General features: G+C 37.2%; 1 protein-coding gene and 1 long non-coding RNA gene across 13 annotated transcripts in view; one reads left to right on the top strand and one right to left on the bottom strand.

The window, feature by feature from the left end:
- The window catches only part of TRDN (triadin), a 363,753-nt gene that overhangs the window by 178,310 nt on the left and 158,586 nt on the right, over positions 1-26,857 (bottom strand). For 10 of the 12 annotated variants that reach the window (XR_012002811.1, XM_072765072.1, XM_072765079.1 and 7 more), the window contains exons 11-12: positions 24,415-24,477; positions 23,547-23,606 (exon numbers count right to left, since the gene is read on the bottom strand). Coding sequence is in view for 11 of the 12 variants with exons in the window: in XM_072765072.1 (XP_072621173.1) it covers positions 23,547-23,606; positions 24,415-24,477 (123 nt within the window). In the remaining variant the exon portion in view is untranslated. The remainder of the gene's footprint in view (positions 1-23,546; positions 23,607-24,414; positions 24,478-26,857) is intronic. The other 2 variants (XM_026013412.2, XM_072765091.1) reach the window with 1 other exon arrangement.
- The window catches only part of LOC140599823 (uncharacterized), a 43,006-nt gene continuing 41,130 nt past the window's right edge, over positions 24,982-26,857 (top strand). The window contains exon 1 of the long non-coding RNA XR_012002815.1: positions 24,982-25,223. This is a non-coding gene — a long non-coding RNA (uncharacterized lncRNA). The remainder of the gene's footprint in view (positions 25,224-26,857) is intronic.

Below are 26,857 nucleotides of genomic sequence, written 5' to 3'. Positions count from 1 at the left end.
CTAGGTAAAAATATAATGACAATAATATAATTTTGAGTATGTCTACACCCAGAAACTTTAACTTAAATCAATTTTTAAAAAAGCTACATAGCCAAGAGGTAAGCCCAGATAATTTCAATATTTTTTCATCCATTCATTTATTCAGCAAGTATTAATTGATCGTTTACTCTACACCAGATGCCTCCTTAGGCTCTGGAAATACAATAATTAAACACCCAGAGGCTTACCCTCACGGGGTTTCCACAGTTAGTAATGCACATTTGTGGGATATTCTGGAACAGTGCTTAACAAAGGAGATATTCAATCACATGCTTATTGAATAATCGGACTAAACCATCCTTACAAGCTACTTGTTTTTTTCATATGTAACTTTTCTACGAGACATAATTTGACCTTCAGCATACCCAGCAGTATAAACAAAACCCATAGTAATGATAAACATAATGATCATGCATTGACTGCTTATAACATGTCAAATGACTATGTGAGGCATCCTATCTACATTTTCTCATTAAATCTGCACAACGCCCTCCTGAGCAGAGAACTAGTAGTGTCTCCCTGCAGGAGGAAACTAGTATTTATCTGCAAGCTTATAGGCTACTAAACCAAAACTCAAAGCCAAGTGGCCTGAACCCACGACCCTTGAGATAAACTGCTACATAATGTTAAAACACAGTTATTTCTTTCCTATTAATTCATTTACATTTATTAGATTAACACTACGTAGGAGAAGTCAGGGTGCTGGCCAAATAATGACACTATGACAATAACCACCACAATAAGAGAATATGGTGTAGTCTCTCTCTGGATTCAAAGGGATTAGAGTCATATACTTGAGAAATGCAGATGGCATGTCACTGATGAATAGGCATTAAGTTCATTTCAATGGAACATGAATTTATCTAATACTCACTACATGAATAGAATTATGTATATAGACAAAAACAACTATTTGTTGGACTAAACTAAAAGACTGTTCAGAGCAAAGAATAGTATCAGCCAGTATTTTAGTTTTAAAATTCATTCTTGTTCTATATGTACTCAGGAGATAAACTCACCTAGGGCAATGAGTATCACTGAAAGCTGTATTACCCTCAGGCCTAAATGCTTACATTTTTGTGAATACTCTAAGCTAGAGGATGATGTTCACAAGTGTGGCCATCAGATGGCACTACCCTTTTCCTTTTCTGAAGAGGAGAAGTATGTGCAAAATTCAGTGACTGCAATGTCACTAGAGGTAAGGGGACAGAGCAAGAGGCAATTTAAACAGCTTTCCTAACCCCAAGAGAACAATGAGGAATATTTCTATCAGCCTGTCTCATTTTATTTTCACTTTTGCAATTGCTTATAAACTCATCTGTACTCAGACCTTTTGAAAGCTCCCCATCCAACTTGGGATAACACCCTTTATGATCCACATCTCCACAACTCTGTGTGACCTCCTCTCTTCCCACTCTGACCTTGTTCCTGCTATTCCAGCCACACAGCTGCTTTTACTGTCCCTTGATCTTTGGGGCATTCACATTTCCTCTTTCCTTTATGTGGAACTCTTTCCATGGACAGCTCAGTCCCTCACTTCCTTTAAGTCTGCTCAGGTAGTAACACCCTCAGCGAGGCCCTTCTGCATCACCCTGTGGAAAACAGCAGCTTCCTTCCTCTCTTATCTTATCTTCCTCCACTTATCACTCCCAGATCTCATGGTACATTCCCTTTAGTGTCTGTTTCCTTTACTAGATTGTGAAGTTCTATAAGGGCAAGGATTTGGTCTTTTTACCATTATTCCTTAACACTGAGAAGAATGACTCTCATAGTAAGACTTGGTAAGTGAACACATAAACGAATGAATGAGTGAATGAAGGAAGGAAGGAACATCTAGGAAGAAGTAAGGAATCCATAAAACATTCGCCAAGAATGTAGATTTACATAGCACCAACATCATTCTCATATTTCTTCTTATATCTGCTTCATAAAATCATTACATTATGATCTATTAAAATTTTACATTTTCTATGGGCACCTGGCTGGTTCAGTCAGTTCAGCATCCAACTCTGGATTTCAGCTCAGGTCATGATCTCAGGGTCCTGAGATAGAGCCCCACATCAGGTAGTTAGAATCTGCTGGAGATTCTCTCCCTCTCACTCTGCCTCTTCCCCTGAGTGCTCTCTCTCTCTCTCTCTCTCTTTCTCAAATAAATACGTAAATCCTTAAAAAATAATAAAATAAAATTTTGTAAATTAACTTGAAGTAAGCGTGTTAGGCACAACTTTCAGATTCAAGTATTGTTGACCTACACTCCCATATACAAAATTATCATTTTATTTTATTTATTTTTTTAATTTATTTATGATAGTCACAGAGAGAGAGAGAGAGGCAGAGACACAGGCAGAGGGAGAAGCAGGCTCCATGCACCGGGAGCCCGACGTGGGATTCGATCCCGGGTCTCCAGGATCACGCCCCAGGCCAAAGGCAGGCGCTAAACCGCTGCGCCACCCAGGGATCCCCTATCATTTTATTATTACATGTCTCTTCCAATATTAATGTTTTCTGACCCCTCTCCCCAAAATCACAGAAGCAATGTGATTTTATTTTCAGCCAACTGAGATAACAATGGCTTTTGAGGTTCAGGCTCAGGGATGCAAATATTCTTTATATTCTAATGCATGAAGGCTAGGAGAAATGTATATAAATAACATTGTGTGAGGAGTTATTTTCGTATTGTTTTACAATTGGAAACACGGTCAGAGAGGTTCCTTTAACGTCTATATAAAGCAAAACCAAAAAGGTCAACCAATGAGATGAGAGAAGAATTTTTTTCCCTCATTCCCCCATGTATCTTTGCCCTTTTGTACTGTAAATTGCAGGGGCTGGCATTTAAATGCACAATGTCAAAGGCAAAGCACTTGTATTCAACCTATGCTAAGAGACAGCTGGCAAGGGGCAAAAAGAAAAATACTACCCTAACACCTTCCAGGGCAAACTGCCTATTGCACATCCCACTTTTCTGGTTTCTCCTATTACAGCATTTGCCCTGTGGACAAAGAAGTAGCTAAAGGAGCACTTTCCTTCTAAGGGAGCAACAAAGATACTCCCACCTCTGAGACCAATAACCCCTCCTCCCTGCCTTTGTTAAGCAAAGACACCAGAGATGATGATCTGAACCATTTCATCTCTTAAATCACGTTTGTTAACAGCAGCTATTTTTGTCCAAGGCTAATTCTACATTTTGCTTATTTGGCTCTCACAAGTAAAATTACTCATCCAGGACTGGGTAGGTGTAATGCACAAATGGAAGCAGGATTCAGACACTAATAAGGACATGCTGTAATAATTTCGACCAGAGGCAGCTTGTCATAATGGGCAGGGTAAGCGTGACAGTTATTTCCCTGGGGTAGGGATCCAAGCCAGCTGGCAAGGAACGGTAGATGTTCACACTATTGTCCTCCAGCAACTCAGTAGGAAAGAAACTAAAAAAAACAGTTTGTGCTCACATCATCAAATACGTCCTCAGCTGTTGTTTCACAGATTGTGTGTGTGTGTGGTGTGTGTGTGTGGGGGGGGGGGGTAGTTAAACTAAGCAGCCGACAGACAAGTCCTTTCATCAAGAAGTTACTAAATCCAATCATAAAGTTTTTTGAAAAAACATGTTTAAATTTAGAAAGAGAAAGTAAGGATCATTCACCCAAGTTTTCAGTCTTTCTTTCCCCCCCTCCCTGCTCCAGCATAAGCGATGGTGACAGGTGTTCATCCAATCACCAAGGCTGGCACCCTGAGGGCAGTGATTGTCACCTCTTCGCACATGTACAACTCCCGTGGAAGAGCCTACTGGAGTCTCATGTAGTTTGACCAAGTCTCCTCTCCCAAGGTACTCCTTCATCCAGCCCTGTCCCCAATCTCAGCAGATAGCCCCTGGTGTGATTCCAACCTGTCAGTTTATAAAGGAAAAGCCAAAGCCTGGAATGATGAGAGACTTGCTCCAGGTCATGTGGCTAGCAGCAGGATTAGATCTTGCATTCAGGATTCTGACTCCCAGAAGAGAGACTTCTGCTTCAGGGCTCGTGGCTACTTCCTTTATAAGCCTTATTGAGTGTTTTCTCCACCTGGTGGTGTGCACTGAAGGTTTGTGTCTCCCCCAAATTCATAGGTTGAAGCCCTAACCCTCTATGTGCTGATAGTTGGAGATGGGGGGCCTTTGTGAGCATTAGATGAGGTCCTGAAAGTGGGGCCCTGGTCTGACTAGTGCTCTTATAAGAAGAGACACCGGAGAGCTTTCTCTCTCCAAGGGCACACACCAGGGAAAGGATATGTGAGACAGTGACTGCCTAAAGCCAGAAGAAGCCTCAGGATGAAGCCTGCCTTGCTGGGCACCTTGATCTTGCAAAGGATAGCCTCCAGAACTATGAGAAATAAATTTCTGTTGTTAAAGCCATGCATCCTATTGTATTTTGTTACGGCAGCCCCTGCCAACTAATATACCTGGCAACATGGGACCATTTTAAAATGCAGACCTGTAGGCCCCATACCGAGCCAACTGAATCACAAACTCTGAGGAGGTTCACCATCATATCTAAATCTCTGGGAAACAATAATTTCAAAAGCTGGGATGCAATCACCTATACTGGATATCTCTGAAAATAAAAGGGAGCGTGATTAATAATGATACCAGTACATCAGATGCAAATTGATATGTATGTCACTTTGACCTTGCATAATCTGAAGCTCCCCCAACTCCCCCGCCTCCCAGCTGAAGCTTTGACCCTGGATATGGAATCAGAGAGAACAGAATTCAAATAATGATTTATTCTCATATAAGCAGTCGGAACTTCTATTCTTGTAAACGAATGAATATGTGATCCTGTTTGCTCATCTGTGAAATGTGGGTGGTGATTTCATCAGTTTATCTTCAGCACCTGAGTGATGGAAACATTGTAAGCAGGAATGAATGTTGACATGAATGATCAAATCTCATTTAATGGGGAATCCTGAAGTATTACAGAGATAAAACAAAGTGCTAGGAATATAATAGGTAGACAATTAATGTTAGATCTTTCCCCTATGGCTTTAGTACATAAAATTACAACTATCTCAGGTGACCTAATTTCTATTTTTGCTACTTTTGCATAGAATTCACTTTTTAGAGGCTGAAATTACAGTGGTAAGGAAACAAATGGTTTCCATAAAGTTTAGAAGTGACTCTCTTCTCTCGTGTAATAATGGCCAAGGATGGCAGCTCAGATACAAGCATCCTTTCAAGTCCGATTCCTGGTTCTACTGTTTTCCTGGAAGAGATGCCATGACTTTTCTAACAGCAAAACTGTCTATTATTATCTCAAAACAATTAACACAAAAACTTTTGAATTCAGTGAAGGTCAGAGGATTAATAGGTTTTATCTGCAATATGTTTGAAAAGCTAATTAAGACTTCACATACCGCAGAGGAGACTGGGAATACAATATTTAGTTTTTCTCCACATGACCACAATGAGCAAAAGTGAATAGAGAAAGACAAAGTGGATGTGGAAACTTCACTGACAGGAGGCAAATCTTTTTTAAAGAAAATAAAATTGAAAGTGCTTCTTTGATGGAAGATGCGTCCTTTATTTATTCACTGGTCATATTTAGCATCTGCTTTATGCTGGCTTTATTCTAGGTGCTAGATATTCAGTATTGAACAAAACAGATATAGTCTCTCTTACTTTTTGACTTCTTTTAGCCTAGAGACAACTTAATTAACAAAGAAAAAGACATTAAAAATAAATTCAATAAAATTTTAATTTTTGGTTAAAAAAAATGGAAAAGGGGAAATCTTCTTTGCCCCAATACATTATTTATCATCAACCACCAACTTAACAGGCATCTTAAATGCTAACATGAAAACAAGCATGTTATTAAAAGTCATCATGACAGGAAGAAATCCATTTTCCTCTGATGCTTTTGTATTTATTTATGAACACCAGTCTTCTAGTTAAAAAGCAAGGGAACAGCAGCGATCTCAAAATTCTCTGGGGAACTTTATCTGCTGAAAACCTACTTAAATCAATACTAATCTTTTGTTTCCCTTGCTCTGAACTTCAGTTTCCATGAACTGTTAATTTCATCTATAAAGTTTTGGATGGTTATGTCTTCCAAATACACCATGTTGGATCAGGTCCTCCCTACTTCTCACAAGCACTATTTTAATAGATCTGAACTCTACAATGTTTATTAAAATGGCTTTCTAACTAGTATTTCCCTCATTCTTTCTCCTCTGACAATTATTGCCAGGTTAAAATTTTTTTTTAAAGATTTATTTATTTATTTATTCATAGAGACACAGAGAGAGAGGCAGAGACACAGGCAGAGGGAGAAGCAGGCTCCATGCAGGGAACCCGATGTGGGACTCGATCCCAGGTCTCTGGGATCAGACCCTGGGCTGAAGGTGGCACCAAATCGCTGAGCCGCCTGGGCTGCCCTGGCAGGTTCACACACACACATACACACACACACACACACACACACACATATATGATCATGTCAATCTCTTGCATTTACGCCTTCAGTGACTCCCCACTATTAGCCAAATGAAGTGTAAAATAACTAGGTGTACCCTCAAAGGTAATCATGGTCAGCCACCATTTCGATGACTTGGCTTCAGATTTCATTTCCCACTGTTCCCCATGCTGCTCTCTCTCTGTAGTACTTTACTTGGACTTTTCTTCATCCTCCCCCACCTAATCTATGTAGGCTCTCTCAGAAGCAACAAAAGTAATTTTGCTACAGGGTGTAGAGAGATTACATGAGACTGTAGGTAAGAAGTAAAGGTTGATGAGAGACGGAAAAGAGAGATCAAGAGAGAAAGCCATGATAATAACTTCTATTCTCCACCTTGGACTCCCAAGCAAGGTAACAAAATAAATCCTTTTTCTTTAATAACTAATTTGAATTGAATTCATCATGAGGAATCAAAGACCTGATATGTTCCCTGCAAAGTAGTGGGCACTCCAAATATTTTAAAAATAATTGATAAGAAGGGTTCACGATCTTTACATGAAGTTTCTAATGGCAAATCATTATTGATCACAAGTTATACAGGGAGCCATTTAAGATAAAGTAGTTGAACAAAGTCGTGCAAAGTTATGTAACAAGACTTAGAGGTAACAAAAGAAGCATTTGATGGCTTCAGGACTTTAACTACCTAAGGCTAGGTTCTAGAGTACAAACTCCTCTAATTATCCTCTATTTTTCACAATAATGACAATTATCATAAGCTTTGAAACCTCCGGGATTTCTAATCAATATTGAAAATTATAATGGAGAGGATATGTATTTTCCAGGGAGTTATTAGGGAAAAAAAAAGAGCAAAAAGGTGTAACAGAAATTAATTATAAATTACCATGTAACAGAAAGGAGAGTGGGTTCTTTCTAACCACAGTATCTTGAGAAGCTAATAAGTGTAACAGCATTATGGGATATTGTGTTATCTCCAATTTGTCTTGGGCTGATTCACTGTGTTTATTAATAGTCTGGAGAGATAAACATGTAGTTAATTTTATACTCCAGCTATAAAATGCCATCTTTTCAAATTGAAAGTCAAAAAGAAAGGCAAGTTTAAACTCAGAATAAAATTAAAAGAATCATTTGGTTTTTGTTTTTTTCCCTTATTTATAAAATAAAATGAGAGTCATTCCTGCTTTTAGTCATAAAATTTTTAAATTATAGTACCATAATGTTCTCTGGCAACCAACTGCTGAATTAACAAATATAGTTTCATCTCTAAGTCTGATTAAATAAATGTATGTATATATACATATATTTGTACATTCACTCTCTAAAGCAGGACACCATATAACAAGTGTCTACGAAAAAAATCAGAGAATTATTTTTCTCGTAAGAATTTGTGTAGCAAGGTGAGATGTGTCAAAATCCTGATATGATTTGTTATCTACTCTCATGACTTAATGGTTTTTAAATTGCTATACTTATTCTAAACGTGTATAGGGGTTTCGTTTGGTAATGGGCATTTAGGTTGGAAATGATAGAATCCCAGCATAAACCAACTTGAAAAAACAGAGGAATTAATTAAATGATGTAACCTAATTGCAGGAGGTCAAGTGGATGGTGGTTTCCAGGGATACCTGCAAGCTAGGCTTGAAATCCCATTAAAATTCCGCCATCATCCTTTCCTCTAATTCTACTTGTCGGTGCTATTTTCAAGATCGGCTGTAACAACAAGGGTGTAAACGTGACCAAGTGACCAATAGTGTTTCCTGGGCTCCCATTACTTAATGTAACCACCTCACAAAAAGGGACCATTTTCCTTTTGTCTTTTTTTAAAAAGTCCGTGGACAAGACTCCAACCCAACTACGGTCATGGGGCAGGTGGATCAGTGATGAAGATCTGAACTCCCACTTGAGCAATGTGATTGGATTGGGAAGAGCCATACATCAAACAAGCAGGATGAGAACAGAGAAGTGTCAGAAGGGAGGATTTTTAAGTGTCTACTGCCACTGTTTGTCAACACAGTCCTTCATCAGGTAAAAACAAGAATTTTTAATTGATCATACATATGTACTCTATCTAAATGTATGTACTCTACCTAACAGAATTCAGTGGCACTCAAGGATACTCTATAACCTGTATTACTGATGCATCAAACTGAATGAAAACTATGTCTCAAGCTGTGGTGTTTAACTCCTTCCTGCCTTACATACCTTCACCATTTCTAATTGGTTATTCTGATCTACTCCCTTTGTGCTGACTTTCACACATCCAATCCTTCTGATGAAGGCTAAATTCTTTCCTAGCAACCATTTTATAACAAAGTTGAAATCCTGGCTTTTGATATGTGTTATATTTTTACAAGCTCTCTACACACAAGGAGAAATAACTCATACATTAATTAGCTTTCTGCCTGTGGTTTTATTAAAACCACTTGCTAGCTAAAGACCTCACACATTGATTATAGCTGTCATTTTGATAAAATTTGAGTGAGGCTAAAATTCAGTTGGAACAGCAAATTAAAATTTGCACATACTGGTGAGACCCAAAAGCTGAAACCATGGGTTCTACTGGAAATGAAAGAGATTTGTTCAAACAACAAATTATTTGAAATGGCAAGAGCATGTGGTTAGAATCTCAGTTAATGACCTTGCTGCATGAGAAATGCTACTCTGGGGTTATCCTCAGCCAGTGGTTCAGGGACAGCCTTTTCCAACATTGTGGAGGACTTAGATTTAACTCTGAATGAGACAGAAGCCTCCAGAAAGGTGGATACGAGTGGATGCGGGGTCTCTATTGGCCCAGGTCCCTGAGTCACTATGATGAGTGAGCCCTTTTCTCAACACATAGCATGAACAAGAAATAAACTTTGCTAAAGTTGCTGGAATTTTTAGGATTTTTGTTGTAGTGGTTGTTTTTGTAGTGTAACCTTACATATAGAGGCTACAGATGATGGTGCCCAGACCAGTGTGATTCTTAAAGATCATGAGAAGGGGCCAAGCTACCAAACATATTTCAAAAGTGAAGGTGACGGGATTTAATAATAGGTTGAGGAGGAGAAATAAATGAGGCAAATATGACTCTGAAGATTTGGGTCTAAGCAAAATAAATAAATAAGTAAAAAGAACTATGTGATTACTTAACTGTTAAGAAGAAAAAGCTAAGCATAGGGAGCATATTCTGGTGTGTGTGTGTGTGTGTGTGTGTGTGTGTGTGTGAAATTGTGTAAACCATTTAACTTGGGGAGGTCTAAGAGGTATTTTAATGGAAATGTGAAATAGGCAAATAGATAAGTGTGGGGTTTAAATAGACATCATAGCTGGAGATAAACATTTGGAACTCATTATCACAAAGGTGGTATTAAAATCATGGGACCAGGGCAGCCCGGGTGGCTCAGTGGTTTAGTGCCGCCTTCAGCCCAGGGCGTGATCCTGGAGACCCCGGATTGAGTCCCACGTCAGGCTCCCTATGTGGAGCTTGCTTCTCCCTCTGCCTCTGGGGAGGCACTCTGTGTGTGTGTGTGTGTGTGTGTGTGTGTGTCTCTCTCTCTGTGTCTCTCATGTATAAATAAATAAAAATCTTAAAAAACAAACAAACAAATCATGGGACCATATGAGGTCCTATAGGAAGTAAATATAGAGAAACGGAAGACACTTAGAATTGAACCCTGAGGTGTTTCCACTTTTATTTTCTTATTTTCTTTTATTATTATTATTATTTTTTGTTTCCACTTTTAAATATCAGAAAGAAAGGGAGGAACCCAGCAAAAGAGACCAAGGAAAAGTGACCATAGAGGTTAAAAGGAAGGAAAAATGGTCCAAGAGGCTGAGTGAATAGCTATCAAATGTCAAATGCTCTTGAGAACTGAGGATTCACATTTAGATTTGGAAATGTAGAGGTAAATAGTGACTTGAACAGGGAATCAGAGGGGACGGAAGCCTGAGTACAATGGGTACATGAGACACTGGAAGGAGAGTATAGACAGCTCATGAGGAGTTTTGCTCTAAAGGACATCAGAGAAATGAGTTGCACCAAGGGGGATGCACCATCAATGAGAGGATTTTTTTTTTTAATGGATAAGAGATGGGATAGCATGTTGTAGGCTGCTGGGTATGACCAGTAGAAGTCAAAATGAATTTGGAGAAGAGAGACATGCTGGAACAACATTCCTGGGTTAGCAGATGAGGATAGGATATTATGCCCAAGTGCAAAGGTTGTTCCTATAAGCATGAACATTTTAACTACTGTATTGCCTTCAGCCAAGAAGGCTAAGGTTAAATAGAGACAGATGAAGGATGTTAGTGGATTCAACGGTCAGAGCTCATGAGAGCTATCTTCTAATTGTTATTTTTCTTAGAGAACTAGGAAGCAAGATATTCAGTTGATAGAGAAGAAATGTAAAAAGGTGGAGGATTCAGAAAAGGGGGGATGTTTGGAAACAGTAGTTTCAGAAAGAGGACAGCGAACCAGTAGTAGAATTCCATTCTGGAAAGGAAACAGAATCACGGGGCAGAACCGTTTCAAAAGCCTCAGCATTTACTCAACACATGTCCACTGAGCCTATACTGCCTGTGAGGCACAGTAGGAAGTAGTGCAAATTCCTAAGAACTCGGTGCATCTACAGATTTTTAGGGAGTAGAGGGACTGAGTATTTCATCATATTCTCTTGGCAGATTCATTTCACATGTTCAGTGCCATGGTGGTTCCCCCACCCCTTTGTCCTCTGATTCCTATAACGAGTGTGTACCCACCTCTATCTGCACAGTGTCTTTCCAGATAACTATTTTTATCTGTTTCTGTTCCTGATGTATCTTAGCATTAGCCTTTTCACTTGTTCATCTTCGTGACCTTATATCCTAAGATTAATATAGCTGACAGGATATGGGCAGTGACTAACATAATTACTATACTTTTTTCCTGAAACTGAAATTACTTTTTGGAAAACAAAAGAGTTCTTTTAATTAGAGAAATATTATATGTGCTCCCATGACCTCTTCAATTAAAGAGGAAAAGTTCCTAACACATAACAACTCTTATTTTTGAGCCTCAACACTTTTGGTGTCGGAAAGCTTTCTTCCTCTGTTTTTTGCACTGTAAGTAACTGCTATATACCATCCCGCCTACCTTAAGTTAAGGTCATTGGAATTTTTCCACTGACCTGTCTCTAGATATTTTTACCCTGGGGACAATTAATCATCATTTCATATATATTTTTTATTTTTTATTTCCTTTTTTCATCGTGTTCAGGGTTTATGCGGACATCAACACATTCTGATTAGATTTGGAATAATGTTTTATGCTATTGTAGACAATCAGGACAGAGTGTGTTTTCAGGTTATATACAATGACCATTTACTATGACCTTACTTTCTGGAATCAACTCTTAACCAAACTTTTATTTTTTTATAACTAATGGGAGAGTTTGGCAGAGGGCCAAATTTTAAATTATGATAATAAAAATCTTCATTTACAAGGTTAAATAATCTAGATATTAGTTTCACTTAGCCTGATGTTTAATTTTAGAAAAATGGGCTCTCATCAGTCTCCTTAAATTCAATATAATCATTCTTCCTACAGATTTACCTTCACAAATCCCAGAGAGATACCCACTCCTCTTCTGCTTGAATACTTGGCATGGCAGACTTCACTGATTAAAAAGATTCTTTTTTTTAAGTTTTTAATTTATTTTGTTTTATTTAGTAATCTCTACACCCAAGATGAGGCTCGAACTCACAGCCCTGAGATAAAGAGACTCATGCTCTTCCAACTGAGTTGCCCAGGTACTTCCCAAAAGATTCTTTTTTTTTTTTAAAGATTTTATTTATTTATTCATGAGAAATACAGATTGAGAGAGAGAGAGAGAGAGAGAGAGAGAGAGAGAGAGAGGCAGAGGGAGAAGGAGGTTCCATGCAGGGAGCCTGACGTGGGACTTGATCCTGGGACGCCAGAATCACGCCCTGGGCCAAAGGCTGATGCTCAACCACTGAGCCACCCAGAGATCCCAAAGATTCTTTATATAATCTTGAATATCCCATAATGTCTTTCCCAATGGTCTTCAACCATTGAGTCCTAATTCTCAGAGATAATAAAGAAAAAGCCTATGCCTATATGAGAGATGGGGCTTGCATGTTCTCCCTGGTTTCTTGTTTCCATTTTAGATTCCCAAAATACTCTTTTCTGAATATAATCTGTTTTGTTTCTAAAGGTCTTTTCTAAAATCAAACATTCTCATCCAAGTGATATTCTAATACCACAAAGTACAGTTGGAGGATTTCACCCTTTTCTCCAGATACAGTATTTTAATTGATAAAATCCGCCACTTCATTTGCTCCTGATTTCCACACTATACCACTTTATGTTGTTACTTTTCTAAAAATACTTACGTATTCTCTCCATAGATGGCAAGTAAAATGTAGCCCTTTATCCTATATTATAAATAGATTTTAAAAAACCTAAAATCACACTATTTCCCCAAACTAGAAATAGCTTCTTGAAGAGAACTCTTATGTTTTGTTTTGTTTTTCCCAAGTAGTGACTACTCCCTTTTATTGTGATTTTATTACGTTCATTTAGCTATCAGGGAATCTGCTCAAGAGATAGGAACTTTGGCTTAACCTAAAACAGATTATTCCTTCATTGTTGCCACGAAGGTTAGTTCCAGAACAGGCCCATAAGGATCAATTTTTACTCAATTCAGGTTTTCTGTTTGAGGTCTCAGGCAGCCAACCTATTCTTTTTCCCGTAGGACATAAACAAGAGAGGATAGAAGGCAGGCACCACCTAAGACGGCCAACTGGCAATCACTGAAGTCAATACCAAGGAATCTTAGTCTAAAAAAATGGAGAGAGAAATCTCATTTGGATGATATCATTTTGCCCCTGGATGAAGCTGAACTTGAAGAGACTTTACTGTAGAATTGTAGTTAGGCAAATCAATAAATTTCCTATTTTAAATGGTCTGCCACTTGTGAAAGCAAGTATCCTCAGTGCTAAACCACTGTTCATATTTAATGTGCTCCAATCTCCATCCTGCTTAAAAATATGTTAAATGCATCTAGGTTAAATGCCTCATGACGTAAGTCTGTGGCATCCCCGTTCTAAATGTCTAATGGGCAACCTACCAGGACAAAAACACAGTTGCCATACTCATGCCTTGCTGTCTGTGTGTGCTTTTGTGTCCTCCCTATGGGGGCAGTGCTCACAGTTTATTTTAAATGTCTGTTTATTTTCCTCTTTTCCAAGTTCTTTAAGAACAAGTAGCATGTCTGTTACACTGATCTATGTCCAATATTTAGCAGATTTCCTTGCCGATATTAAACAGATTTCCTATGCCCTTATTAAACATTTGGCGAGTGAAGGAATGAAGGAAACAGAATGAATGAACAGATTTCCTATGCCCTTATTAAACATTTGGCGAGTGAAGGAATGAAGGAAAGCAGGACTTCTATAAGAAAAAGAATTAAACTCATAATATATCCTCTTTATTGGTTTCCCCAATGTTTATTTATGCCTGTCTGCAACATGCCTGCAAACTAGGGAAAAAAAGAAAAAAAAGAAAGGAAAAAGACACTCAATCTATAGTCATCATTTCCTAGAGTTGGCAAAAAATATTTGAGGATTGCAAGACAGTGAGTTTTCTTTGGTGAACTCCTACTGCCTTTACTAACTGGTAATCATGGCCAAGTTCTTCAATTGCTCCAATTCTGGGTTCTGTAAAATGGGCATTATATTCTCTACCTCAAGAGTTGTTCTAAGGATTACACGTGAAAACACTGAATACATTTAACTGTTACTACTTTAAAAATGCTCTTGATAAAAAGAATACATATTGCTACTATTAAAGCTATTTTGAAAATTTGCTTTCAGTAAACTGGGAGAAGCTGATATTGAAGGAAATATCATTTTAATGTCTTCTAGACTTAACTTTCATAGAATGAAAAATCTTACAGAATTTTAGGAGACATGACTTATAAAAGTTAGTAGATATCTGCTCAAATGTATATCTCAGATCACAAGCAAAACTCAGACTATGTAATTCCCCAGCAAACTTGTCAAAATCCCCCCATATTTTCTAATAAAAAATTAATTTCGAATTAATATCTTACTTCCTATACCTCTCTGCATAGTCTCTCATTAAAATTTAGTTTATGATGTTTGCAAGAGACCACTTTGTTTTAATGTTAAATTAAATTATTCTGTTAGGAAATAATTCATTCTGAATATAAACTGTAGTTAAAAATAATTTATCTGAAAAAAAATTTATCTGGGCATCTGAGTGTCTCAGCATTGAGCAACTGCATCGGCTCAGGTCATGACCCCGGGGTCCTGGGATTGAGTCCCACATCACACTCCCGGCAGGGAGCCTGCCTTTCCCTCTGCCTGTGTCTCTCATGGATAAATAAAAAAATATTTTTAAAAAATACACATTAACAAAAAAAGAAAAACATTGATATGAGATTTGGGAGATAATAGAAAATTATAACTAAAATAGAAATTAAAAAGCTTGATTGTGAGGTCAATTTAGCTTTTCATGTGAAGTCTCTAATGTTTTGAGATTTCAGTTTTTTTTTATCAACTTGATTGTACCAATATGAATAATATGATTTCAGTTCTTCATAAAATTAATACATTGAAAAAAGTACCCAAATTATTCTACCAGACTCTGTAATTCCCTATTTTAATGCTACACGTGCCCATTCATTTTCAGATTCATTTCTCTGGATGGTAATAGATGTCCTTCATTAAAGCTTTTAAGGAGGGCACCTGACTGACTCAGTTGGTGGAAGATGTGATTCTCAGTCTGGGGGTTGTAAGTTCCAGCCCCACACTGAGTGTAAAAATTACTTAAAAATATTAAATAAATAAAGTGGGATAGTGTTTTTTTTTTTTTTTAAAGCTTTTATGGGCACCTGGATGGCTCAGTGTTTGAGTATCTGCCTTCAACTCAGAGTGTGATCCCAGGGTCCTGGAATCAAGTCCCACATGGGGCTCCCCACAGGCAGCTTGATTCTCCCTCTGCCTGTGTCTCTGCCTCTCTCTGTGTGTCTCTCATGAATAAATACATAAAAATCTTTAAAAAATAATTTATCTAATATGGGTACAGGAAATACTTAAAATATCGATATGCCCATGCAAACAGAGAAGGAATATTTGTAGTCTATTTACTGATTCTTTTTCATATGTATTTTAATCCTCTTGAAAGTACTTCACAAAATGCAGCACAACTCAAGTTTAGGGCTTATTTTCTTTCTGTCTTCACTCAGAGGGTAATTCTGATTCTCTACATCAAGTATTAACAAGATTGAAATAAGTCACTTGTAGATCAGTCCTTTCTTTCCAGGCGTAAGTCAATTTTAATATAAATCTTTTCCTTTTCTTAGGTTTAACGCATACTTTAAATTCCTTTTTAAGTCAAAATACCTTTGCTTCATGTTTGCATTGGACCCAAACACACTTTTGTATTGTGCTAACCAAAAACTAGAACATGGAAGATTATCCCCAGAGATCCTATAGCATGGCATGATATTAATTCTCTCTCGCCTTCTTGAAGCAGTTTAGTTTCTATTCACTAATTCCGATGTGATATAAGAGGTAATCAAAGGTATCATATGAAGTAACAAGGCACAGCCATTCCTGTGTTGTTCCATTACCAAATCTCCTGTCCTCTAGCGAATAAGCAACAATTGTCTTACATTTCTGTGATTACAAAACACTTGAAAATATATTCTATTGCCTTCAAGGCAATTCAAGTATTGTAAATGATTTTAATATAGTCAAGTTGCCATCATCTGAACTCAGACTTGCAACCTAATTTACATGGGAACAAAATGCTAACTTGAAAGGAATATATCGTTGCCTTATAATTAGGGAGTACCCCTAAGTCAAGACTGGGAGTATGAATTAGATCCGGTCTATTTGTGCCAAATTTACCATTATTTACTTCCTTAACATTTAAAAAAAGTAATCTCATTTAGAGTGTGCAATAATATAACTGCACTGATATCACTCAAAAGTGTGTGAAGTATCTATTTTTTCTTTGTAACTTGGTATTAACTGGTCGATTACTACAAAATTTGTAGAACTGTGGAAAAAATCAGTGTTTAAGTTTCAAAGTGTTTAATAAATAACACGTAGCTGATGTATTAGTCAAATCCTTTCTAAATACATATGTGCAAAACACAAAATACAAATATAAAATGACTTTCTGATCCCCTTTTCAAATAGAGAGGAAAGAGAGTGAGCACAAAAACTCATATTAATTGTCTCAAGATACAAGTCTTGAAAATGGAAGTTTGCTCTTTTAAACTAAAACTTAACAGTGAAAAAATATTTGAAAGATACTATGTATTAACTTATCTAACGATATCTGTACATATAAAAATCTCAAGGAAGTTACTTTTAACTACACATAAATTTATTTTAGTGACCTGTAATCTGCCATGTAAATTATTTTGAGCTCTAATAGCTAGAACAATCTTATAAAAGATTCATAAATTAAAATAGATGCTATTCTATGTCTGGTAGGCAAAAAAATTAATGACATATTCAAAGCTATACATCTCTGTAAAGTATTATTCATAATTTCTCAACGACAAAAGTAGACTTGTATAGGGAAATCAAATAGTCAAAGATTTTAGTTTGTACAGAATTTAATTGTATTTGACCCAAACAATGATTGAAAATATGCTATGGAAATAGGTAGGGTTGCATTCTTTAAATCAACATAAACCTTATGAAGTGTTTGGGTTCTTTTTTTTTTTATGAATGAATAATTCTTTAAAAGCATTAAAGTGCATCTCACAAACTTACCTTTTACCAGTCAGTGAGCATCAAGGACATTTTGATATGTCTTTTTCTAAAACTAAGGCTTTCAACTCAGAATGTATTTACTATTGGAGTTTTAGTTTTATCACCAGGGCTGCCTAATCTTACGTCATATATCTTGCAGATGCATGCTTTTTGTTTTGTTTCGTTTTGGTTTTTTTTTTTTTTTTACAAGGCAATCTAGATAGATTCTTCTTCATAACTTGAAAACACCAACTTATTACAACTGGACCATCTGTGGCATTATCTCAAGAAAGGCAGATTATTTTTTTTCACCCATGTGCTCATCAAACAATGAATTCTAAATTATCTCTTAGACTTCCACTTATACTCTGTCCCTTTGAGCATCAGTCTCTGGCATTGTGTTTATAGGTCCTAAATTCACATCCCCAAACAAAACTGAACAAGACAAAAAAAAAAAAAAAAAGAGTCTTTACTTTTTTATACAGATACAACTAAAAAAGAAATCACTGCTTTCTTCTCCATTTTTGCACCTCCACTGCAATCTGGCTTTGTTCTTCCACTCCACAGGAGGTGCTCTCCTCTTTCCTGCCCTCCTGTCACTGCTTCTAAATAACAGTCGCAAGATTGATGGCTTCGTGATTCTTGAACCATCCATTTCTGACATGCCTCTAATACTGAACTCTTTCGCTTTCCCTTCAATCTCTCCAGCAATTGCTTTCAGGCTCTTTTGCTTTATTTTCCATTATCTAATCCCTACATACTTGGAATTCCCCAGGTCTTGAATCTGGATTCCACTCTGTTTTCTTTTGACGCAATCTCTCTGGGTAATATCATCTATTCCCATGGCAATGACTATGATCTATATGGATTTCTGTATGTGTAGCTTTACTTCAGAATCCCCTATGAGACCCAGACCTACATATCTAACTGCCTCTTTCAGGGTTAAAATCCTGACCCTGACGTTTGCTAAATGTTTGACCCCGGGCAAATTAACTTAACCTCTCTGTGTCTTAGGTTACTCAATTTATAATGAGAATTGTTAACAGTTTATTTGTTCATTTATCATAAAGATTAAATGAGTTAGTATTGTAAGACAGTGAAAAGAGTGCTGATACAAAGTGTGAATGATATGTCACATACGCTTGAAATTTAACATACTCAAGAGGAAACTCTCAATTTTTTCCATCGCGGCTGTTCCTCAACTCAATAAATGCTATCATCATTTAACTGGCTTCCCTCTTCTCTTTTCTCCCACTTACCCATTATCAAGATGAGTATATACTTGTATAAAACATAAACCAGAATGTTTTCCTACACTGTGAACACCCTTCAGGTGTTTCCTATCACATTTTTAATAAATAGAAAACACCTACATATGTCCCTACATATTCTGACCCCTTGTACTTCCTCTCAGACATATTACATGGATATCACACACACACACACACACACACACACACACACACCATATTCATCATCATGTAAACACTCACACATCAATGTCTGGATCCTTCTAATATATCAGATTCCAATTTAAATGTCGTCTCTTAGAAAAGCCTGTTCTTTCAAGCCTATCTATTTAAATAGCTCCCTATCCCCACTCATTGCTTTCTGTCATTGCCTCAAATTTGTTTCCCTGTGGCCCTTACCCCAAGTTGTACTTCTGGATATTATGTTCACTAATTCATAGTGTGCCTCACTGGTCAAACTGTAAGCTCTGTTGAGGCCTATGTTCATTTATCCACCTCTGTGTGCTCAGCACCTAGTACGATGGCTGGTATGCAGTAGTGAATACTTCTGCAAGAATGCATGCCCAAATGAATGAATCAATGAATTTGTCCTTTTCTAGCAGCTATTCCAGAAAAACTGGTCAGGTTTTTCTGAATCTTTCTTATCATTTATAGTCCTATTCAGATAATTCTCGGAGAAAAAAATCATATTGCAAAGTGTGATAATGAAACATTTTACATCATTATCAGTTATCATGTCAAAATCATCTTCATAATTAATAGGCTCATAAACATTCCAGGGTGGTAATGAAGTTAACTCCAAAAAGTTTATAACAACTTATAACTCCAAAAAGGCCAGTCTGAGAGAAATGAATCATAGTTTTCACCCATTTCTACAATGGTATATATTTTCTCCAGGTGATAGCTGTTTCATTACAAGGAAAAGCAACTTTTAATTTTCATCTCATCATCTCATCAAGCGCTAAGAGAGTTATTTCTTCAAAAATATTATTTTGTGAAATAAAGAGAGGAAGAATATCCCTGTTTCTTTGATCTACGGCTTAGGCAAAGAACACCACTAACTACATTTAAGTATGCCTTGTGGGTACTTCAAATTGCCACGTTTTTTTTATCACTTTGTTTGATTGAGCCAAGTCTGTGCAATCCAAGGCCTTCAAAAACCTTCTCTCACTATATGAGTTTCATCTTATAAAATATTTTCTACCTCTTTGTGATAGATATACTTTGGATAGCCTCTTTCAACTTCCATTTTACCCTCTTTCCGGTTGGAAAAAATGGAATGCCAAAAATGTGCATCTTCCAGATTCACTTGCCGTGGATCAAATTCTACCAATTAGATGCAGGAGATTGAACATCAAAAATGTTTTGACAAAGGTTCCTTGGATGTGAGTGAGTTTGCTGAGACAACTTTGGTGACTGAAGCAGCTTCCTGCCTGGCTGACATGGCCTGGTTTCAGCAGTCCAGGAGTAGCCCCTTGTCTCCTGTCCTCCCACCGCTGGCATATACATCCACTCTCCTGCACAAAAGCCTGTCCTAACTTGAGTGAAGTCTTATGTCTAACACTGAAGTCTGCTATAAGCATAGGGAGATGGTTTTAAACATTTTAAACGTTTTTATTTCTTTTTCTGGTGCCTTTTTTCATGGTATTCAGGCTGAAACACACCTTACAACACTGTAAAAATATCCTGGTGACTTTTCCCCTCCATTTCATGCAGTGTTTTTTTAAGTGGCAGATATTTGCTTCACCAGGAGCATTTAAAATTTATACAAAGCAAGAGATTATTATAATGAACCCTGATTCACCAATTACCCAGGTTCAACCATTATTAATTTGTGAACTGGCAATTTTATATCATGTAAAATCCCACCCACATTTTCCTTAGCGTAGATCATTTGTAAAGTGTGATTTACCAGTTTCAGGCAGTAGAGGCTCATTTATCATAGAATTTAAGTCTTAGATTCATTTGCATTTACATAATTTTAAAATATAAAGGTAATAAAATAAAATAACAATATAAAATATAAGTAACTTTATATGTTATATAAACATAAATAATATAAAAGTCAACATAAATATAATAAATTATCACAATAAAACCCATAAGCATCAAGGCATATCTTACACATTGTAAATTTTCTACTCTTTGGGGCTAGAGTAGTGACATCATATATTTTGCCATATTCCTCCAACTATTTTAGGAAGAAATGACATATGTGCCCCAGCTCTTTAAGATTTCTGGTTATTTTCAATTTCTCTCATTATCTCTGGAAATCACTGCTTTCACATTTCAAACTGGCTGTTTTTAAACCATATTGCCTCTCACGTGAAAATACAGTTGGAGAATTAGCAAACTTTAAAAAGAAACAAGAGTTAAAAACCAGCATTAATTGAATCTCTGCTGCTCTCTGTCTCTCTCTCTGTCTGTCTCTCTCTCTCTCTCTCACACACACACACACACACACACACTATTTTGAATATTTGGGGGTTAAGAGCTTGTAAACAAACAAATTATACATATTTCCATTAGGAAGTTGAACCAATTTCTAAGAGCTGACAGTATTTTGTGTAATCAAAAGTAAAAATGGGGCAGCCTGGGTGGCTCGGTGGTTTGAGCGCCTGCCTTTGGCCCAGGGCGTGACCCCGGAGTCCCGGGATCGAGTCCCACATCAGGCTCCCTGCATGGAGCCTGCCTCTCTCTTTCTTTCTATCATGAATAAATAAATAAAATCTTTAAAAAAAAAAAGTAAAAATGACCAACACACACACAGAAAACTGGCTCCAAGAAGGCCAAGGTTGTTTTTCAAGACCAGCTGAGCAGTCCTTCCCAAGTGTGCTGAGCAACCACCCAGGCAGTTCTCTGTTTTAGTGGATGGGAACATGAGCACCAGCCTTGCAGGAAGAGAATAGATGAACGCTGACCTTGTGGGAAGGAGTATTGGCATAATCAGTTGTCTTGCCAGTGGTACGCCACCTGGCTTTGACATGACTGCTGGGCTAATAGCACAGGTGTCCAGAAAGCAGAGAAATATCAAATCTTCCCATCACTCACTCTACCTCAAGGCGTGCACACCTTTCTTCTAAAAAAAAAAACAAAAAACTTTCTGCTAAAAATACCTAAAACCAAACCAAAACGACAACCACACACATCACAGTGTTGGCAAAAGTATTTTTCTGCTTTTGCATTTGCAAACATACAATACTTTGAAGGTTACAATTCAAAACTTCGTTCTGCAAATACTTGGTAAAACCGATGGCCCAGAAAAGAGAACCATCCTTCCCTTTAGCACCCAATCGTATCACACACACACTGACCCAAGCAACGAATTTCTCAGTATAATCATATCGTCAGAATTGCATTTTCCCTTTCTCATGATCAGATACATATTTCACTAGGGACATGAGGAAAGTTTTAAGTCACACAAAATGAATGAGTGTTCAATAAAACACAACTGACTCTACAATAATACATCCTTAAAAATAAAAATTTGAAAAAAAAAATAAATAAAAATTTGAACGCAAGGTGTTTGGCAATCAGACCCACAGAACACCTAGAGGTCTCTTCCTGGGCATTTCATGAGTCATATACCATCAGGCAACTCTTAAAATTTTATATTTCTTTTTACCCTTTGTACAGCATAATGTTCAGGATTTCCTGCAATTTCTATTTGCTACTTTCTAGTATCCAGTTTGGCCTCCTACGGTCCCTTTTCAGGACCCTTCCCCATTACCTTTCTTCCCCCCCACATAGGCTAGATACTCCCTAGGAAGAGAAAGGTTTTCACTGAGGCCATACAGTCCTGCTCTCTCCACACAAGAGCCTACTTTGAAGTCTCTCTTCAACCTCTCCTTCACTGAAGTTTATCTACGGCCTCATTTTCTAAGGCATTGTTCCCAACCTATTATTACACAGAGAAGATCTGGAAATCTCATCCACTTTAAGTGTTAATAACTGAGAAGAATTAGTTTGTTACCCCGTACACACAGGCCCTAGAAGATTTGCATTTTAATGGAGGACAATGCCTTCATAACTCAAAGGAATGGAATATCTCTAATGGTGGAATTTCAAGCATCACTGACACCAGCAGGGGAAATATTTGGGGGGTGAGAACACTTAACACCAAACCATAATATCTCATGTTATAAGACAACTATCTTTTTCACCTAGACTTAGGCTTAACCTGAACAGAAGCCAGGATTCATGATCGAACAAGAATTAAAACACAACTAAATATAAAGCAAAAATCTAAGTTGTCGAACAATTATATTTCTTCACAGGCTGCACGAGTCTCTCTGAGCCTCTTAGCTCGACAAGGTGGCGTTATTCTGCTATGTAGCTCTTCTCCGTTTCATTATGTCTTCCCTAGGATGGCCTTGAAAGTTCTCGTCAGCTTCACTAAATGTTAGACAGGCTTCTTTCTGACCTTAGGCTCCGGCCCTCCCTTTACCGAGAGCATTTACCTCAGAAGACTTGTCATTGTAAATTCTTTCTCTGCTCCTTTGAGACATAAATCTTTTTCAGAGCCTCTTTCCAGTGTTCTAACTCGAGAATACCTTTCTCAGGGATGAGGGAGCCATCCCTTTGAAATGTAATCATGGAGAACCGCAGCACCCCCATCGCCCAGTTTCTGGATAGCAAGAATCTAAGTCCTGTGGGTACCTGGGTCGGAGTTGTAACACTACACTCCTTGCCATTAAGTCACTGTGTTAAGAAAATAAGTTTACTTTTGCTTTGAGGGGGCCAATTAGCACACACAGGTGGCTGGCAACCCTCCGCCCCCTCACAGCTCTTAAAAACCCTCCTGCTTTTTATTTCAGTGAAATTGAGTTCAGAGTGAGTTGTAACCTCTCTCCTCTATTACAGCAGCCATGGATAAAAGCTTCCTTGTCTGCTTAGATTTGTCTCTTGCCATGTTTGCTTTGATGGCCTGCACATGGGCAGATTTTGGTACCTATATCCACTTTACCTCCCCCTGAGATCCCGTCATGGATAAGTGTTGTTAACACAACCTGACTGAGGACACAAAGTACAATACCTTTTTTTTTCACATCAATGGCAGTGTCCTTGTCCGTCTTCTTTTTGACATCTTCTTTTTCTGATAGTAAAATGAGAACATTATAGGATTCGATCTGTTTCATTCTCACATATGTCAGGGTGCACCCAACTGCCATCATGGCATTCAACTCATCTTATACAGAGGAATCTTAAATCATGGCCATCGTCATGTCAAATATGAGGAAACCAGAACCTTCATTATAGAATAGTGGCTTTGGTGTGTTTTCTCTTCAGAAAGGGAGAAAATTTTTGCTAAGCTCAAAAAACAAAAAAAAATTCTCATGCCAATGGAAACATTAAACACCATTATTAATTATGGCATATTTCAATAAGTTTTTCTAAAGGACATTAAAAGGAATATAGTGAAAGTTCTCTGGGCTATCAGGCAACTGGAAGCTTGTCAGAAGCTCAGGAATCTCCAGAGCTCACTTGGGACTTCAGATGCACTATTTGAAAACAACCCTCTAAAAGTAACAAAACATGTCAAACCAATCAACAGTTTTTTTTTCCCCTTATACAATAATTGCCCTTTTGATAGATCCTTTTTATTAACCTGAATAAATAGGAATTCTCGTTTTTGTATTTGCAGTCCAGTGAATTAATGAATTAGAATTGAGCACCAGTTCTCAGGAAGAAAAAAATTCAATCAGTAATAATTTGTAAAAATATTATTTTAAAAAATGTGTCAATTTCAACTTCATTTCAAATATTGATAAATTTCAGGAATGGTTGTTAATAACAATAAAATTATTAATTATTATTCATTTTTGCCTAGAAAACAAGAGCTTTCCCAGTAGTGTTACAAAGGGTTACCAACTGACTTCTGTGTTAGTTTTTAAATTACTCACCTTTCTTTTTTGTTTCAGAAGTAACTTTCTTCTCAGCTTTCTTCTTTTCCTCCTCTTCTTTTCCTAGAGAAGAAAATTTAGTACAGAAGAAAAACCAAGATTTGAATGAAGGATGACTATTAAGGCAATTCTGCCTCCAGACAGCTTTATGACGTTGAGCAAGTGATTTAATCTTTCTAAGCCTTATTTTCCTCATTTGTAAAATAACAGTACTTCCCTCAGAGTGAGCTAATGTTTACAAAGCACTCCGCACAGTGCCTGGCTCACAGTAAATGCATAAAATTGTAGGTTGCTAATATTGTTTATAAATAATGAACGAGATGGTGTGAGCTTTCCCAACCCAACAATTGTTTGGTGCCTAAAGTAAGATAGTATATGAAATTAAAATCTCATTTCTGAGGAAAGTACAGCAGGTAAGCCAGGAGAATGACTTTTTTTGTTTTCTTTTCATATGTTCAATCTCATTAGAAATAATACACCAGGGCCATTAACGATATCTATTTTGACTTAACTGTTTTTCAAATCTGCTTCTCATCAGCAGGCATTTGGAGCTTGGTGACATCTGTCTGGCAGTCATGTTGGGGACATAGCTTCCACTGCCCTTTCCGAGTGGTTGTATCAACGGGAATGCTCACACTTCTTGCACCCAGGGGTTGTGGTAAGTCTGGGTGCCACATAGAATGGCATGTGGTGCCTCTAGACTTCTTCATGGAAGATTTCTTCTTCAGAGATCTGAGAAAATCTTGGTCTGACAGCAGAGGGAACCTTAAATGTCTACCTGTAGCCCCCTAACAACTGGACAACAACTGGTAAGTGAGCGAAGTCACATAATACAGAATTTTTGAAATGGAATATTCATCGTTTTTAGGTTTGAGTAGGGTTAATGATACAAATCAACTAATTTTTATTCTCAATGAGGAGTGCTATTTACCTTATATTTGAAACAGTTTTCTCTTTGTCATTTGCACTCTCACCACAAGTATAGATGCCAAGCTTTCAAAGATTTTCATTACCCAGAACTTAATATTAAGAGATTGCTTCTATGCTGAAGAAATTCAATGCATAGTTCTAGTGTGAATGCTGAAGTTGTCTACTAATGATTGCATCTTATTAAATGTAGGAATTAATTCATTCCCTTAGGTATAGAGTTTTTGTTTTTTTGTTTTTTTTTTTTTACCTACAAGATCAAAGACAACACTTTCAGTGTTAGAAGTATGATTTGTAAAGAACCTCTTCTCATGACTCCTGGAGATAAGCTTGTGTTGTAGGGAGAAATATATTCACACTCTGTCTAAATGTGTTTGCGGTGTACCATTAGGGCTCATCCAATAGAAGGAGAAAGTCAAGAAGTCCAATTTTGATAGTTCCAGAGTTAGATAGAAACCAATTCAGTTCCACTTTGCCTTTTCCTAAAGGTTTATGCATATTAAATATGTAAATTGTGTTTCAAATTCTGAATAAAGATACTTTTCATTTAAGTATCATTATTTTCAGCTTGTCTGGGAGAAATTTTACATAGCAGAGCATTTTCCATCTTATCTAAAAAAAATGCACATATGCATTTGAGTTGAATTGACAATCGAATTGGCATTTGTTAAACATTTGTGCCAGAACATGGGTTAATTAAAATACAGATTACTTGTAAATATGTCTTAGCCCATATCAAATATCAACGCTGTAGTCACAATAAGATCACAACTCACTATCCAAGGCTCTCGGTTTCATAACGCAAATGAGTAAATATTTCATTTAGAAGTTCATGCCAATTAGTCCATCTTACGTTGAACTTCAGAATGAGAGTAGATATTTGAGGTCATGAGACAGAAGACATTCTTTTCTTTCTTTTTTTTTTTTAAAGAGAATACCCTTGTGCACTAAATCCTACCCTTTAAATTAATATAACTGGAGTTTTATTGTGGTGATACAGTATTCTTGCCTTAGTTCAGATTGAATTAATGCTTCCATTTACATTGTGCCTGTGATTATGGCCGTACACTGAGAGAGTCGTGAATAAAAGCAGAAGTCCACAAAAAGCAGGTATAAATAATGTACTTTAATAACATTTTTATGAATTAGACCTTTAAGCTGTCATTATGGGGCCTACTTTATTCATGGAGAATTCATTTAAAACATCAGCTTCTGAAGATTCTGCGTTTCCTCAAGCACTATTGTCTCTGTTCTGCAGGTGATTTGGCAGCAGCGGAATTAGTGGAATTATAAAAGACACAACAAATTCATTATATCCTACTTGGAAATAAAAGTAACCCACGTTTCTTTAATGACAACTCTCCTTCCCCTGACTGTTTTCTCCCTCAACAGTCAACAGTACGCTTCCCTTTCCACCTGATTATGCACCCCAATATTTAATTTCCTCCTCACCCTGTCTTCCAAATCGTTTGCTGTTTTGTTTGTGGCACCTAGAGAAGAGTTAGAGCATTTAATG

This window comes from Vulpes vulpes, chromosome 1, assembly GCF_048418805.1.
Source record: "Vulpes vulpes isolate BD-2025 chromosome 1, VulVul3, whole genome shotgun sequence".
NCBI lineage: Eukaryota > Metazoa > Chordata > Mammalia > Carnivora > Canidae > Vulpes > Vulpes vulpes.
This window is presented reverse-complemented; position numbering and strand designations above follow the sequence as displayed.